At 34.4% G+C, this 18,790-nt stretch overlaps 1 protein-coding gene across 1 annotated transcript in view; it reads right to left on the bottom strand.

The window, feature by feature from the left end:
- Positions 1-18,790, bottom strand: part of ABCB5 (ATP binding cassette subfamily B member 5) — a 109,059-nt gene that overhangs the window by 56,827 nt on the left and 33,442 nt on the right. Inside the window, 1 exon segment of the mRNA XM_032643026.1 lies at positions 3,704-3,865. Within this exon segment, the coding sequence (XP_032498917.1) occupies positions 3,704-3,865 (162 nt within the window).

The following is an 18,790-nucleotide window of genomic DNA, read 5'->3' as shown; positions in this document are numbered from 1 at the left end:
AATGTTACTGAGTAACAATAGCTTTTATTGTGCCTTTTCCCCCAAAGACCTGTACAATTAACTAGAGAAAACAATGTCTTAATTCAAAACAATTATTCCACTAGCAAGGACAGATCTTAGTAAAAGGAGTTTGTGAGGGAGATGACTCAAATATACCCTCTCTCTCATCCCTTCTTCCCAGCCTTCTCTGGAGTTTACAAATTGATAACATATAGCAAGGCAGTTAAATGTGAGGTTGGTCCTGGGCCTGAGATAGATCTCAGGAGACAATAACATTTTCCAGGCTTGCCACTGCTGCCCATTCCAATCTGACCAAAAAGCAAAATTGGCGGGGCCATCTCCAAAAGAATGAGAAATTCCGAAGCCATCAAGTTAACCTTAAAGCTGCTTAAATCATAGAATAGGATAAAGTTCTAAACCAGATTGCTCTAAGTCTTGTTTTTGTTTTTCTTGCTACTCCAAGAAATAAGACCAGTTTCAGTGAAATAAAGGAGTTACATATTCTCTGTTCATCTGAATGTGGTGCGAGTAAATTTGTGACTTCCTCGTGAAGAGATGGGAGGAGGGGAGAAGACAGAAATGAAGAGGCCAGTTAGGGTGATGGTGGCCCTGACCGTGGTGGGGAGTAGAGATGGAAAGACTTAGATAGTTTTAGGTGCAAGGGAGAGTATGTACACAGAAGGCTTCCCAGGGACACTGTGATTCTTTAACAAGAGTAACAACTGTTAATCAGGCATTTCAAACTACCATGAACTTTAACCAGCTATCCTAATATCTTTAATCAGACATTCCTTTATGCTATCACTTCCTTTCTTTTCAGTAAATTTCTCTACCGAGAAAGAAATTTTTTATTTGGCATTTTTTCAGGAGCTATTTACTTTGTGGCAAGTTTAAAATACAATTTTTACTTCTCATAATAAAATTTTCTAAAGAGGTGCTTTAACAGATCAAAGACAATTCCTTTTCCTGAGAAGGCTGCTAGACAAAATAAGAATGACAAGAAGTTTTGGTATGTATGTATCTCTACCTGTTTTTATTTCATTTTTGTGTGAAAACTTACTAAAGGAAGCTCACAGACTCACTATATCTGTAAATAATTATGTACATCCTAGATAAATAATTACAGCATTGAATCTGTACCTGATTACAGCAATAACTATGGTTTGAACTTTCCTTAAAAGTTTGATTGGATAACAAATGCTAATGCTAAGAATGGTAATATAATAAAATTTATTATGCTAACAATAATTCTAGTACTTTACATAATTGAACTCATTTAATACTCAATGTAATTAATTAATATGCTATTACTTTCCTCACTTTACAGTTTAGAAAACTGAGGCACAGAGAATTTAAACAACTTACCCACAGTCCTAAAACTATTAAGTGGCAGAGTAAGGATTTCAACTTGCTGTGTCTCCAGAGCTTGTGACTGTAACCATTTTCCTATGCTGCTTTTTGGGATTGATTTTCTTAGCAGCATTAACTTTGTAATACTTATGAAAATCATGAATTGTCATAAATTGATTCATTTGGACACTATAGGCAATAGTGGCAAATAAATGCATCCAGAGTTTCAGAAATGTGGTACTGTTTATGTAGATATCACGTATGTTATGTTTACTATATATTTCCCAGAATATTAGAGCTGTTCATTGAGTATTAATATTTAAAATTGTATTATTATATCAGAATGAACATTATTTTAGGTAATCAGAGAGTACTAATCCATTTTGAATATGGTATTTTAAATTTTTATACACTTATACCACAAACACTCCATTTTTGTTTTCCTTATGTTGTGGAACTCTTTCATCTAACACCTAAAAATAGAGTTTTGGTTTAGTTATAATGAAAAATAAAGAAGTGTTGCTTCAAAGAAAGATCTAAGTGTAGTAGTTTTTTAAAATCTCAAAGTAGTGTTAATTTGACCACAGTTATTTCCTTTTATTGTTACAACTATTAGTTTGAAGATACTGAACTTAATAACTTCATAAATTATTAATTCTACCGTGGAATGAAAATCATGAAAATTCAACTGGCAAATAACATGTACATTTTATTTTTAAAGAAAAATATAGCCTAATATAAAATAAAATCGGAATCAAGCAGTTTTTAAATCAATATAAGATTACATTTTCAAACTTTTAATTTTTTTTATTATCATTGCTTTAGAGGATGTGTTTAAAAATCCTTCATTCTAGAATTGTGGAGAAAGCTGGGGTTTGAAATTCTAAGTTTGATGAGATGGAGACTCATAACTTTCTAAATTTCCTAATTTGTGAAATAATAATATTGATATCAAAAATATAATCAGAAAGTTGAAGAAGTAAAATAAACCAAAAATGGTTGATATTAGTTGCCTGCAGAAGACCCCTTGGAAAGAAGGCTGCCTTCCAGACCAAGAGATGAAGGCAGAATGAAGAAGAGAGCTAGAGCCTAATCACTATCACTTATGTTAATGCACCCTAATGAAAGAACCATGTGAAATTCAGTAGGCTAGGTCATATGCATGCAAACATGTGGATCCTCAAAAACAGGAGTTTGTCAGTGTGCCTCCAGGATTATCGTGCCTCCTCTTCATTGCCTAATATGAGCTTTCTGGTCTCCCTGTGAGAATTTGGTGTATACACAGTATGGATATATGTGTGCATCCTTTCATTCAGCAGATAGATTTTGAGTGTGCCAAGCACTGGGGTAGGTGCTTCCGACACAGGAAGTCTCAGCCTTTTCATAATCTGACCTTTATTATCCAAATTTTCCATTATTCCCCCAATACTCATTACTCGTGGCAGGCTGGTCTCCTTTCTGTTTAGTTACAAACCAAGTTCCTTATTACTTCCACATTACCTAGATTTCTCCTCCTTTTCCACCTCTTACCTTTATAATTTTTAAAATTTTATTTATCTATTTTTGGCTGCATTGGGTCTTCCTTGCTGCGCACGGGCTTTCTCTAGTTGTGGCGAGTGGGGGCTACTCTTTGTTACGGTGCATGGGCTTCTCATTGTGGTGGCTTCTCTTGTTGTGGAGCATGGGCTCTAGGTGCACAGGCCTCAGTAATTGCAGCATGCAGGCTCAGTAGTTGTGGCGCACGGGCTTAGTTGCTCCACAGCATGTGGGATCTTCCCAGACCAGGGATTGAACCCGTGTCCCCTGCATTGGCAGGCGGATTCTTAACCACTGCGCCACCAGGGAAATCCCCCTCCTACCTTCTTGCCTTCAAGATTTCTTCATGAATACTTCCATGGCTAATCTAGTTCCCTATATCCCCATCAATCTTGCTTCTTATTTCTACAACTTGTAACATCTGTATGCATGATTCTGCATTTTGCCTCTGTAGCTAAGTTTTAAGTGTTTAAGTAGGGATTGTGTGTTATATTTCTTTGTGTTTTAACAAAAAGATCACAGAATATAGAGTTAGATTGCTCTGGATCTGCCACATACAAGATTTGAAGCCTATTTGTAGTGTGCCTGGCAAATATTAGGTACTATGTAACAATTAGTTCTTTAACTTTCATCATTGTCTAGCACAATGCTGAGGATATTAGACTCACTGAATTTCTTCACTAAGGAACTATAAATAAACCTTGGTTGCCTTGTGAAACCTAAGATTATAATTCAAGACTTCTATTTTCTAGCATGGCGTGATTTCTGAAAAGTCAAAAAAAATCTGCAAACATACATTATGTCATGTAAACATTACCTGTGACATTGCAAGTGAATAATATAGACCCTGTTTTGCCATTAGTTCAGCATGTGTTCCTTTTTCCACCACCATCCCATCTTTTATAGTCACAATCATATCTACACTTCGAATAGTGGAAAGCCGGTGAGCTACCACAATTGTAGTCTGACATTTCCTTGCCTATAAAACAATAAGCATAGAAAATAAATATAAATTAGCAGAAATAACAAACTCTGAATATTCAGGAAAACTTCTTATAGTATTATTTGAGTATCAAAGAATCTTACCTCTGGATATAGAAGTTTGAAAACTTTGATTAGGGAGGCCAATAGAAATTAAAATAAAAAGGCAGGAAGTTAGATTCCAAATTGGTGGATTTATAAAACCATAGTATCTTAGAACCAGAAAGGAAACTAAAGACCATTTAATCTGAGCCACCTAACAACTGCCTGGCTATTAGTAACTAAAAATAACTAAGTTTAAGTAACTTAAACTTATTATTTCTTATTTTTTCATCTCTAAAATGGGGTACAGATTCAAGATAATATGTTTTTGACTTTTTAACAAATATTTTATATTAATACATATGGAACAGTACACATAAGTGTACAGATAATGCACTTTCACAAACCAATTACATCCAGATGCATAGTACCCAGATTACAAAACAGATCATTACCAGCACCCTGAAACCCTCTTCAAGCTCTCTTCTAATCACTGTTACCACTCACCTACACCCGGTAACCACCCTCCTAACTTCTAACAGCTTAGATTTATTTTGTTTAGTTTTTTTTCTTTTATATAAATGGAATTATACAGTACATACCCTTCTATGTCCAGGCATTTTTGTTTAACATTATGTTTTTGAGATTCATCCATTTTGTTTTATATCATTGGAGATCATTCTTATTGCTGAATAGTATTGCATTGTGTGAAGATACCACAATTTATTTTCCATTCTACTGGTCATTGACATTTGGGTAGTTTCAGGGTTTTCCTATTATGAATAGATTCCTACACATATTTACTTGGTGAACATATGTCCCCAATTCTAGTAGATGTATACCTAGGAGGGGAATTATTGAATCATATGCTCAGTTATTTTAGATTCTGCCAAACAGCTTTTCAAAGTGGTTGTCCCAGTTTATAAATGTTTTCCAACAGTGAAAGAGAGTTACGTTTACTCTATATTCTCACCAACACTTGGTATTTTCTTTGTCTGGCAGGTGAATACTGTCATATTGTGGCTTTTATTTGCACTTTCCTGGTGACTGATAAAATTGAAAAACTTTTCATATCATTAGTGGCAATTTGGATATTCTCTCCTGTGAACTGTATGTTTTTGTTTGTTTTTCTATTGGAACTATCTTTTTCTTGTCAATTTTCAGAAGTTGTTTATATATTCTATATATGAGGACTTTGTCAGATACTATGTATTACAATTATTTTTCCCACCTATACTGTTGTTTTCGCTCTCTTAATGGTGTCTTTTGATGAATAAAATTTAAATGAAGTCCAATTTATCAACTTTTCTCTAATAATTTATATTGTGTCCTGTTTAAGAAATCTTTATCTACTCCAACGTCACGTGAATGTTTTTCATCTTTTACAATCTTTATCATTTTGCCTTTCATATTTAGATCTATAATTCATCTGGAATTGACTTTTGTGTGTGGTGCCAAGTAGGAGTCAATGGACATTTCCCTATGTAGTTAACCAATTGTCCCAGCAGCATTTTTTGGAAAAAAAAATCCTTTCTCTATTGCACTACAGAGAAGTTTTTGTTATTAAATCAGGTGACCATTATTTTGGGTCTGTTTCTGTATATTGTTCTACTATTCAGTTTGTCTATAGGTCTTTATATATACTAATCTAAGTCTTCTAGCTTTATTGCTACTCTACAAGATTGTCTTAATTATTCCTAAGGTAATATATTTTTTGTAAATGCTTAGCACAATAACTGATACGTTTGGCATACTACAGGCACACTAAAAATTTCTGGATATTCAAGGACTGACAGTTAATATTATTACAATTATTATTACTGCTATTTATTTTTATCATTCTCATATTTTATCCTTATCTATTACAGAGAAGGAAATTGGAGCTCAGAAAACTTTAGAAGCTTGCTCAAGGCTTCAGCCAGTCATGGGAAAGACTGGTATACTAGAATCTGGTATGATGTTCTCTATTCTCTAAAAAGGGTCTCTCCATTGCAGTAGTTGATGAAGGAGATAAGTATTTCTTTCAAACTCTTCTATTCCAAATCTATAAGAGAAGGAAACTTGAAAACAATAGTTATTAAGATTAAATAATACTGTGGAAACAGATTTATGATATAATGTTATATGGAAAAAATACAGGAAAAAAAGTTGCATCATGTTATAACTAAGTTAAAAAAAAAAACTATCCATAGAAAAAAACACCTATCTAGTAATGTAGCAAAATACTAAGAGTGCCTATATTTAACTATTGGGCCTATGTGTTGTATTCTTCTTGTTTCAATTTTCTCAATTTTATTTAATGTATATGTATTGCATTTTTGTTTAAAAGAAAGCTAAAACAATTTGGAAAAATATATTCCATTTTTAATAGCTTTTGTTTTTATGAGTAATATCTATATGCTCATGAGCAAAAAGTAGGTGCTATTATGAAAAACTGAAAATACACTGTTTTGATTAAAGGCCTTTTTAACTATTATATTTACAGCACCTTATTTAAAATAAAGAAAGAATGAAAGTTATATTCTGATATATTTGGCTAATATTAATGTGATCATCTAAAGTATCATCAAAAGAAGGACATTCTTGAGTGGGACAAAAGGGGCAAACTGGAAATTTTTCAGGACAACTGGGAGATGTAATTATAACTTAAAATCATTTGAATTTATGGTCTAGGGTCAGGAAAGTTAAAGAGAAATCATATATACCACTCAGGTTCCAAATAGCAGTAGAGAAATGCTTACTACGTATATCGAATATTCTACCTGGGCATTAATTTTAAAAAATACCCAGGGAAATAGGATTGGGAATGAAGACACTATATATAACTTATCAAACCTAGGTTTCTGCATTAAGCAAATATTGTTACTAAGTTTGGCTCTTGAAACAGACTTATCTGTAAATATCATATATATGTATGCACACATATATTTATGTCAGGAATACATGCACATATATAAACATATTCAATATATGCATAGACATATACATACTTGATGTGTATGCATGCACATTTTGTACTCAGCCAACCAACAACCAAGAATGTTATAATTTGGGTTAGTAATGAGGAATGATGCCTAAAGTTCATAGGAGGGGCTAGGTCACTGTATCACAGTCATCTAAAGTTCCTCCTAGTTGTGGTGGCAGTAAAGAGATCACTGGCAGAACCAGCTTCATGGGTGTATGAACTATGCAGTTGCTCAGGGCCCCATGCTTAGAAGGGTCCCACTCTTGGTTTACTGCTCTGCTGTTGCCATCTTGTAATTCTTAATAATTTTTGAGCAGGAGGGCCCATATTTTCATTTTCACTAGGGCCCTACAATCATGTAGCTGGCCCTGATCATTGTTAAAGGTAAAAAGGTTTCCATGTGGGTGTACCTAGCTGGTTTGTCTCAAGCATAGATATTAAGAGAGCTCTTTAAACAGGTAGATAAAAAGAAAAAAAAAGAAAATTTAACATCTATCCAAGGTAGGATTCCTTTTTGTCATGATCTCAATAACATTCTAATAATCAGACTGTAATTATTATTCAAAGCATCTAAATTTGTATTACAGTTAACCTACATCTCCTGTCACATAGAGTAGATAGAATAGATAGTTACTTCTGCCCTCAGCAGCCCTACCTGTGTTTCAGACCTCTTTTTTAAAAATACAAGATAATGAGACAATATGACTGGCACCAAATTCTCCTTGATTTTTTTAGTCTGAAAGCAGATCATCACACTGCATGAATAGCTAAGCAAGCAACAGACTAGGAATGGAGTCCACTGTTTCAAGTAAAACTCACAATACAGTAACTCTGACATATATAATGATGGACATAACTGTTATTGTATTACATGCTAATTAAGTACAAGTGGTAAGCAATCTCATATGTAGACCATAAAGAGTACCATGTTTATAGAGGAAATCTTAATTTTCAATAATTTTTTCATCATTTCTGTTCTCTAGAGTCACAGTTTCTAGGTTTGAGTCTTGTTTCTGCCATTTTTGGGGGTCTGCAATCTTAGACTAGTTGCTTAACTTGCCTGAGTCTTAGTTTCCTCATTTGTTAAACGGGGAAAATTATGCTACCTATATTTTAGGGTTATTGCACAGATTAATATTCTTGGTACCATGCCTCAAACATGGAAAGTTTGCAGTAAATAATAGCTTTCATACTATTAACTGTCTTCAGGCTGCAGACACTTGACTATTTACTGAGAGCAAGCCCAAAGATAAGTCAAGGTCTTTAACTTTGAGAGAGCTAATAGGGGAGGCAGAAAAATAATTACAGCATAAAGTAATAAATCTGTAATTGAAGTTATATAAAAATACCACAGGAGCACAGAAGTGATTAACTGTCTATTTGAATGAAGATTGTCAAATAGATGATTTTGAGTAGGGTCTTAATGAAAGAATAGAAGTTTGCCAGGGAGAAAAAGAGGGGTAATTATGATAGAGGCTACAGCAAATCAGGCAGTTGGGCTTAAAAGGGCATGCATTCAACAGGTGAATGGATAGGTGCACATATACAATGGAATATTACTCAGCCATAAAAAAGAATGAAATAATGCTATTTGCAGCAACATGGATGGACCTAAAGATTATCAAACTACGTGAAATAAGCCAGACAAAGAAAGATAAATATCATATGATATCACTTACATGTGGAATCTAAAAATTGATACAGATGAACTTATTTACAAAACAGAAACAGACTCACAGAAATAGAAAACAAACTTATGGTTACCAAAGGGTAAAGTGGGGGGAAGGGATAAATTAGGAGTTTGGGATTAGCAGATACAAACTATTATATATAAAATAGATAAACAACCAGATCCTACTGTATAGCACAGGAAACAATATTCAATATCTTGTAATAAACTATAATGGAAAAGAATCTGAAAAAGAATATATATATACACACACACACATATACATATATCTGAATCACTTTGCTGTACACCAGAAACTAACACAACATTGTAAATCAACTATACTTCAATTAAAAAAAGGGCATGGATTTGTGAAGAATATTGAGGTTCACATGTAGCAGAGTTGTTTGAAGAATGGAAGGTCATGGAGCTAGGAATAGAATTTAGTGCTAGTTAATGTAAAGCAATTCTAAAGAGTGTTTCTTCTGTATGGAACAGTATTTATGGGAAGTTTCTGAACAGGGGAAAGGTGTATATAAATGAAATTTGTTCTTTACAAATTATCCATCACTCTGTATTTACATATGGTTTCAGGACTTTTAAGGTCTTTCTAAACCCTTAGATTCTATTTATTCCATACAAGCTATTTTATCATGTTTTTGAGATTTGAGAGGTTACAAAATAATCAAGGTAAAAATGTTGATGCTGTGGTAAATAGCTACAGACATAATAGTTTGAACTGTTTTTATTGCTTTTTTTCTCTTTTTACTCCTTAAGACAACTTAATTTATATATATATATGTGATTAATTATTAACTACGGATGGCAAAAATAATTATTACTTTTGAAAATATCTTACATTTTAAAGAATGTTAGAGTTTAAAAGGTTCTATAACCAACAGTTCTCTGTTTGGTTTTGCTCACACTGTCCCATGAGCTGATTTGGAAAGTATGCTTATTTTCCTCTAAGAGATAGAGAAACTGAGGCTCAGGAAGTTATGTAATGGATGTCAGTCCACATAGCAGGCGGGTGGTAATGCTGAAACGCACACTCAGGTCGTTTGAATGCTTTAAGTCCACAAACTCCGCTGCATCTCTGTGAGATGTCTTCCTGTTAATGTGACTAAAGCCCTTTGCATTGACTGCTTCTTATACCCTACAAGTTTTCTTTTCCTGTACCTTACACCAGCACTAAGTGTAGGCTTTTCATTCGGCCTACTCTTTTTGTACACTTCTGTAAACAGTTTTACACATGAAGAAAGTAGAACTATTTAAACTCCTTGTGTTGAAATGCAGGTAATGATGAAAATTACTGATCCTTAATAGTGATCTTACAATACTGAGCATGCATACCAAAGAGCTATTTTCAATTCTATAATATATACTTCATTTAAATAATATTTATAAACTCTACTCTCTAACAGTTTATACTGTATGATTTAAAAAATGGGTGATTTCTGAGTTTTGTAAAATATAAGAAATAAATATATTGGGAAAGGAGAATACCAAGGCAGTGCCTCAAAAAATGAACAGTCAATTGTATAAAATAAAAGACAGAATTTTCCTTTGAACCAAGATGGAGTATCAAGGATAAGATTTATTCTCCCACCTGAAACCAAGAAAACAACTGGAAAAATGGTTTTCAAAACACTGAATATTTATTAGGCAATGAAGCACAGTGACCCCTTGAAACACTGAGTACTACAATTGCCCCAGTTTATTTCCTTGAAAGAATTTTCAGGGTGCAGTGTGTGGAGGAGGAATGCAAGCGGAGTTGGTTGACTTGCTGAGTTAAGGAGGTGGGGTTAAGGGTCTGGGAAGACCAAGACAGCAAGAGTTCACAGAGAAGAGTGCTGGAGAGGAAAAAAATGCAGAGAGAACTTGGGAAATCTTTAGAGGATCCCTCTCAAGCATTCAATGGAGAACTGACTGTAGAAGAATGTGGAAACTACTCAAGGCTAGAGAAGGAGGCACCTGAAAGGATTAGAGGGTATCATACCTGTTCCAACCAGCATGACTGCGAAACTTTATAATTCACGGGGGCATTGGGTAGAGTACTCAAAAGAGTCCTGCCTCCATAGTGGAGAATACTTTGCTTTAGACTAAAAATAGCTCTGGTCTAGCCTAACAAAAATTAAAAGCAAAGAAAAAATGTCAACTTGTTTCTAAGTAAAAGTTGCATCTCTCAGCAAAAGTCAAGAATATTTCTAAGAATATAAAAATAACCAGAACCCTACAAGGTAAAATTCACAATTTTTTTTTTTTTTTTTTTTTTTTTTTTTGCGGTACGCGGGCCTCTCACTGTTGTGGCCTCTCCCGTTGCGGAGCACAAGCTCCAGACACGCAGGCTCAGCGGCCATGGCTCACGGGCCCAACCGCTCCACGGCATGTGCGATCTTCCTGGACCGGGGCATGAACCCGTGTCCCCTGCATCAGCAGGCGGACTCTAAACCACTGCGCCACCAGAAAAGCCCAATTCGCAATTTTTGACACCCAATAAAAAATGGCCAGGCGTGCAAAAAAGCTAGAAAATACAACTAATAACAAGGAGAAAAATCAATTAATGGAGACTGCTCCAGAACTAAAACAGATGTAAAATTTAGCAGACAATGACATTAAACAAATAAATAGCACTGGAAATGGTAAATTATATCATTTTTTCCTTATTATTTAAATCTCTTTAAAAATAAATGATGATTTAAGCAAAAAAAAGAAAACAACAGTGAAAACAATGTAGCATTGCGTTTATAATACATGTATAAGTTTATAACACATGTATATTACTATTAGATAATTAGATAATTATAATAATAATAGCTTGAAGGCCAGAAATGGAGGAACGGAAGTATACTAATGTAAGTTCTTTTTACTCTATGAGAGGTAGATGGTGATAAGTTAAAGGTATATACTATAAATCCTAAACCCATCACTGAAATAACAAAGAGTTATAGCAAATGAAGTTACAAAAGAGATGAAAAGGAATCATAAAAAGTACTCAGGTAATCCAAGTGAAGGGAGAACATGAGGAAAACAGGAGCAATGGCAGAAAAATAGCAAAGATGATCTATTTAAATTAATTCATATCAATAATCACATTAAATGTAAATGGTCTAAATACTCCAATTAAGTCAAGGATTGTCAGACTGAATACAAAGCCAAGAACCAACTGTATGCCACCTACAAGAAACACATTTTAAAAATAAAGACACAAATAAGTCTACATTAAAAGGATGGAAAAAGACATACCATCATAACTCTAAGTAAAAGAGAGCTGGCGTGGGCTATATGAGTATCAGAAAAAGAAGACTGAGGAGCAAAGGACATAACCAGAGTAGAGAAGTTTACTTCATAACGATAGAGGGATCAATTCATCAAGAGGACCTGACAATCCTGAATGTTTATGCCCATCATAACAGAGATCCAAACTACATGACACCAAAATGGATACAACTGCAAGGACAAATCCAATCTACAATAATAGTTGGAGAATTCAATATCCCTCTCTCAATAATTTATAGAACAAGTACACAGAGAATCTATAAGGATAAGGAAGACTTAAATAACACTATTAACTGACTTCACATAATTGATATTCATAGAACACTTCACCCAACAACAGCAAATGCACATCATTTCCAAGTCTACATAGAATATTTACCAAGATAGACCATATTTTGTGTCATAAAGCAAGTCTTAATAAATTTTTAAAAACTCAAGTCATACAAAGTATGTTCTCTGACCACAAAATTGTTAAATTAGAATTCAATATAGGGACTTCCCTGGTGGCGCAGTGGTTGAGAGTCCGCCTGCCGACGCGGGGGACACGGGTTCGTGCCCCGGTCCTGGAAGATCCCACATGCCGCGGAGCGGCTGGGCCCATGAGCCATGGCCGCTGAGCCTGCGCGTCCGGAGCCTGTGCTCTGCAACAGGAGAGGCCACAACAGTGAGAGGCCCGCATAACGCAAAAAAAAAAAAAAAAAAAAAAAAAAAAAAAAAAAAAAAGAATTCAATATAGAAACATCTCTGGAAAATCCCCAAATGCTTGGAAACCAAATAACACTTCTCAAGTAAATGACCTCAGATTCAACCTAAGAAAACAAAGAGGGAAGAGCAAGTTAAATTTAAAGTAAGCAGAAGAAAGGAAATAATAACGATCCAAGCAGAAATCAATTATATATAAAGAAGGAAAATAAGCCATAGAGACATCAGTATAACAGAGAGTCCAAAGATAGACCCATACATATGTGGACAAACTGATTTTCTACAAATGTGTAAAGGCAGTTCCATGCAGAAAAACAGTCCTTTCAACAAATATTGCTGGAACAACTGCAATGTGCAAACAAAATAAAACAAAACAACAACGAAACAAACTTCTCACCATACAAAACACCATGAACAGAAATTAACACAAAATTCATCATAAACCTAAATGTAAAACTAAAACTATAATACTGGTAGAAGAAAACATAGGGGAAAATATTTGTGATCTTGGATTTGGCAAAGATTTCTCAAACAGAACACTAAAAGCTTGATTTACAAAAGAAAAAATGATAAATTGAACTTCTTCAAAATCAAAGACTTCTGTTCTTTGGAAGATCCTCGTAAGAGGATGGAAAGACAAGTCTCAGATGAGAAGAAATATTTTCCAATCAGTTATCTGATAAAATCCTTATATCCATAATGTAAAGAATATATAAAGAACTCTCAAAACTCAAAGACAAGAAAACAAATGACCAATCAAAAAATGGTATGAGAATAACATGTGAACAGACACTTTAACAAAGAAGAGATATGGATGGTCAATAAGCACATAAAAATGCTCAACATAATTAGTCATCGGGATAACTCAGATTAAAAGAAAAATAAGACACCACTACATATTTCTAAAATCAAAATTCCTGGATATGTCAAGTATTGACAAGTATGTGGAGTAGCTGGAATTCTCATATATTATAGGAATGTAAAAGGAAAATAGGTTTGCACTTAATTAAAAAGTTAAACATACTCTTATCATAAGATTCACCCATTCAAATCCTAGGTATTTACCCAAGAGAAATAAAAGCTCATGTCCACAGAAAGACTTACACGTGAATGTTCAGAGCAGCCTTGCCTATAATATTTAAAACCTGCAAACAAACCAAATAACTCAAGTGGGCATCAATACCAATAGCTCAAACTGTGGTATATCCATATAATGGAATACCATTCATCAACAAAAAAGGAAGGAACTACTAATACATTCCACAACATGCACGAGTCTCAAAACAATTAATGCTTAGTGAAAGGAGCCAGACAGAACAGGATACATACTGTCCGATTTCATTTACATAAAGCTCTAGAAAATACACACTAGTCTATAGTGGCAGTAAACAAATCAGTGGCTGTTAAGAGTCAGGGAAGAAGCATTGGGAAGGTTGGGATGCAGTGATTACAAAAAGCATGTAAAATTTTTTGGGAGTGATTGGTTGACAAGCTTGACTGTGGTGATGGCTTCACAGGTATACATATATGCCCAAACTTTTCCAATTGTATACTCTAGTATGTGCAGTTTATTGTAAGTCAATTAAACCTCAAAAAAACTGTTAAGAAAAAGAAAGTCAAACAAAAGAAACATCGGTATACAGCAACCCAGCTGGCCATTCTTGAAGTTCTGCAAGAATCCCCAATGAGACTGAGACATTTTAATGAATGTTATGTAAATATAATGAAAAAGCGGATTGAGGAGCAATTAACTGCATTGTAGGTAGGAAGATTTCTTTTTCTTAACTTCAGCAAGGTCTGATAATGGACATATGTGAATTTCTATAGATGATATTTATGTGTAACATACTCTGCAGTAGAAGAGAGGTCTAAGTACTACAATGCTTAGTGCTTCCTTTATTTTTCATATTGCCAAATACATAGACATTTTATTAAACTGATGACTGGATAATGTTTGGGGAATGAGTTTTTATTCTTTGCTTTTTGTTTTCCTCAGTCTCTTATTTACTTTTATGTGGTAATTCTAAGCCTTGCTTATATAGAAACATTCTTATGAATGGTATGAAAAATTAGTAAAAAATGTAGTTAGCTTTTTCGTTTTAGTTTTTTTAAATAAAATTTTTATTTTAGAATAATTTTAGACTTATAAAAAATTTGCAAAGGTAGTACAATATCCATGTACCCTGCACATAGTATACTCCAGGGTCAACATCTGAGATTTCTATAGTGCTTTTGTTACAACTAACAAAATAATATAAAACTAATTACTAACTAGACTCCAAACTTTATTCAGATATCCTTAATTTTTACCTATTATCCTTTTTCTGTTCCAGAATCCTCTCCAGAATATCACATTGCATTTAGTCATCATGTCTCCTTAGGCTCCTCTTGGCTGGGACAATTTTTCAGATAGTTCTTATTTTTGAGGTACTTGACAGTTTTGAGGAATACCTGTCACATACTTGATAGAAGGTCCCTCAGTTTGGGTTTGTCTGATGTGCCTAGTTTTTAGGGGTAAGACATTCAGCCTATACTGATTCCCCTTCTCTCATTCAAACTTGAAGTTTGAATTCTATTTTGGGTCTTGGAGACCCTAGGACTTAATTACAGTGCCTTAAAAGAGAATGTTAAGAACACTGTTGTTGAGTGGGAATGCATTAGAAGAACTATCACTGCAAAAGTGAAAACACCCAGACACCCAGGCTCCTGGCCCATATCTCTCCCATTGATTCAATTAGATTTCCTTGAGGTTACAAATATTATTTCCTAAAAGCAAACAGAGCTCAAACCTTATTGATGAAGCTATGTTACCAATTAGCTCAATGGTTTTCACAGTACTAGCAAACATTTCTTAAAACAAATTAATGCATATGAAGTTTAATTTAAAAATGTAAAAGGGCACATATAACACATCATACTCAAAGGAGAATGTGGGGAGAGAGAATGCTGTAAAATCAAACAATTAGGAGATTGCAACTAGAAAAGGTGGAGAATGGTGTGCAGCCTCTTGTGACAGAATCAGAATCACAAGGTTTCCTGGTGCAGGTTTGTACTATTCTAGCCCTTCTCTTCTTCAAAGAGGGGCTCACAGGCATTTTTATACACATATATTCTCATATTTCTTCACTTATTAGGCATTACACATGGTGCAGGTTTACTTATTTTGCAAAAGTTCATACTGTTGTCTGACACCTGAAAACTGACAATAAGTGATGACCATTTCTACATTTGTGCCTTAGTGTGCATTGATGTTCCCCAGACGGGAACGGCCTGAGCTTACCCATTTGTATCATCCTTATGCTGCCAGGCTCCTGGCCTAAACTACAAACATTTGAATAAAGTCTTTGTTATGTTACAATTTAATTTGTTATATTATGAATTAGTGTCTGAGTATATGAAATAAGTTACAGAAATACCTAATATTTTACAAGGGAAAATCTGCTCCAAAGGCCTATCAAATGAGCCTACAAGTACCATACACACTTAAGGTACAATAAAGTACACTACAAGAATACAACTTCACTACATCATATGTGTGACCTAAAACTGATATAATAGCCATAGGGGAAAAAACAATTTCCAAACTAATCATTTCAGATTTAAAACAGAGAAGAGATTTGGGAAGCCAAGGCCTCTTAGAAAACTGATCAAAGAAATTAGAGCATATGCTTTGTCTTTTAGCAAGAATTACTGTAAAGATAAGGAAGGTAGTGCAATCCATTCCACTGTTTTCCTCAGATGCCTAGGTGTGATAGATTTTCAATATGTCTTTGTTGCTATTATTTCTTGTAGAAAGTACCAATTTGAAAGGATTTCCTAGCATCTCCTCTCCTCCTTCACAGTTTATACAAAGCTAAAAGCCAAACAATTAGTTATATGACCAAAGAAAGGTCAACAGGAAGATCTCTACTTGACACTGCTGGCATTTTCAGATTACTTCACCATTCCATGCACAACCATAAATCATCAGGTAATTAGCTTGGATTTTGAAATAGAGGGTGCTTTAAAACATTCCTCCCAGAATTGCTAGGGCAGAGATAAGGGCCTGAGGAGACCAGCTAGCTTCTCACCATTGGTGGCCATGGGCCTTGAATAAGTGTGGGCAACAGGAAAAGAAAGGAGAACAATGCAAAGCTGTGAGCATTTGAGAGGGCCTGCATTTGACTGCTGGGTCAGTTAACAGGGGTAATATACTCTCTGGAGAAGCCTGGAAACACAGAGTTCTAGTGTCTCACAGAAAGCATGAGGTGGGAAACCTATGGGACCACAAGTTCCCACTGACTGCCTCCTAGAAATTTGCCTCAGGTGGACTTGGGGCCCACTGATAACATTTGCTCCATGATGCAGTCCTATGGTCTTCAAACTCTTTTTTTTTTAAGATGAAAAATCCTTTCATCAAATGAAAGCACATGTGGAAACTTGATATATGTAAATAAACCATACAGGTTAATGAGTAACTCCTCTATATGAATTGTTGATGGCGGGGGTGGGGGGAGGTGCAGCCCTACCTGCTCATCTACCTCACCTCCCCACCTTCTTTCATACCTCAAGAGGCTCCTGGAAAACCCTAGTAACCCAATACTTCAAAAATACAGTCTGGCATATCTCTCACTACTCTTTAACAAATTTCCACGTCTTTTAGCTACCAAATTTTAACTGATCATCTGCTATAAGAAAGTCTCTATGGTAGTTATATGGGGAATACAGGATTTTTGGTGTCTTAACTACATCATTATGATGTTGAAAGCCAATTGGCTTGGCATTCTTCTGGGTCAATATTGGTACCGTAGCTGAACAATATGGAATTACTATCACATCACTACGCCTGTCTGAGAATGCTTTTTCTTTTGTAAAACATGGTGACAAAAAGAAAAATTTCAGGCACTTAGAAGCTATATTTAATAAGGGACTCACTTCCTCACCAATCTCTTCCTTTCAACTTGCATGTGAATATGTATGCATGCTTAGGTTAAGACCCTTTAGAAAAGAAAACACATTCAAAATCTAAACTCTTTGCTGAGTTGAAGCCATGTGTACTACCTAATTAGGAACTTGGAATCGTACACTATAGTACAATGTTTTCTTTTTATAGCCTGGAATCTCTTCATTCTCACTTCTAAAAAACTTAACAAACAACTGAAGATAATAAAATTATTTATAGTCACTTAATACCATTTTCCTTCTCTTAAATTTATTAAAAAGCTATTATTTGTGGAGAAGTTTACAACAAAAAGCAAATGATGAAGTAAACAGTGAATAAAAAAACACTACAATAATTAGCTCATCTTTCTTCTAGGAGGCAATACTGTCTTACCTAGCTCAGAGTGCTGACCAATAAACAATACATTAAAGATGTCTTATTTGGTAAGAGTTAGGATAATCAATATTTTATATAGGAGTTTTCCTTATTTGTGGGGGAGGACAAAGCTTAGGAATAATTTAAATTCACAGAAATCACTAAGATAAGTATCCGTATCATGGGAAAATAACTTGCTGTATATTTTTTAGTTTTTTTCCTATGTTTTTTAAAGACTGAAATGTCCTGCTAAGTAATAATGATTTAAATTCATTTGTGGAAGAAAAATTTACTAGCTATATATACAACAGGGTCAAAATAAGCAGCTTAAGGGGACAAAAACAAGTCTATTACAGTCCTACATAGCAGCTTCTATTTGGGGTACAGTTTGAGTTTCTTTTCTAAGAAGGCAGTGTCATTTTGTATAGAAAATAGTTTTTTTTTTTAATGCTGGTAAAGTACAGATAACATGAAATTTACCATTCTAACCATTAAAACTATTTTTTATTGACATATACCTGACTTACAATATTATATCAGTTTCAGTTGTACAACATAGTGATTCAATATTTTTATAGATTATACTCCATATAAAGCTATTATAAAATATTGGCTGTATTTGCTGTGCTGTCATTCTAACCATTTTTAAGGGTAGGGTCCTCCTGGATCTGAGAGGTCAATTCCTTCTGTGTCACTATCCTTTTATGCTCAGGCTTAGATCATTCTTTTTTTGTGTGGTAAAATAACATAAAATTTTAAAGCAATTTTAACATTTTTAAGTGTACTTTAGTGGTTTCATGTATATTCACATTGTTGTGTAACCATCACCACTCTTCATCTCCAGAACTTTTTCTTCATCCTATACTGAAACTCTGTACCCTTTAAACCATAACTCCTGATTCTCCCTTCCCTTAGCCCCTGGTAACTTCTATTCTACTTTCTGTCTATGAATTTTACTATTCTAGGTATC

This window comes from Phocoena sinus, chromosome 9 (assembly GCF_008692025.1).
Source record: "Phocoena sinus isolate mPhoSin1 chromosome 9, mPhoSin1.pri, whole genome shotgun sequence".
NCBI classification, from domain to species: Eukaryota; Metazoa; Chordata; class Mammalia; order Artiodactyla; family Phocoenidae; genus Phocoena; species Phocoena sinus.
Note: the sequence above shows the minus strand (reverse complement) of the source record. Positions and strands in the feature narration are given on the sequence as shown.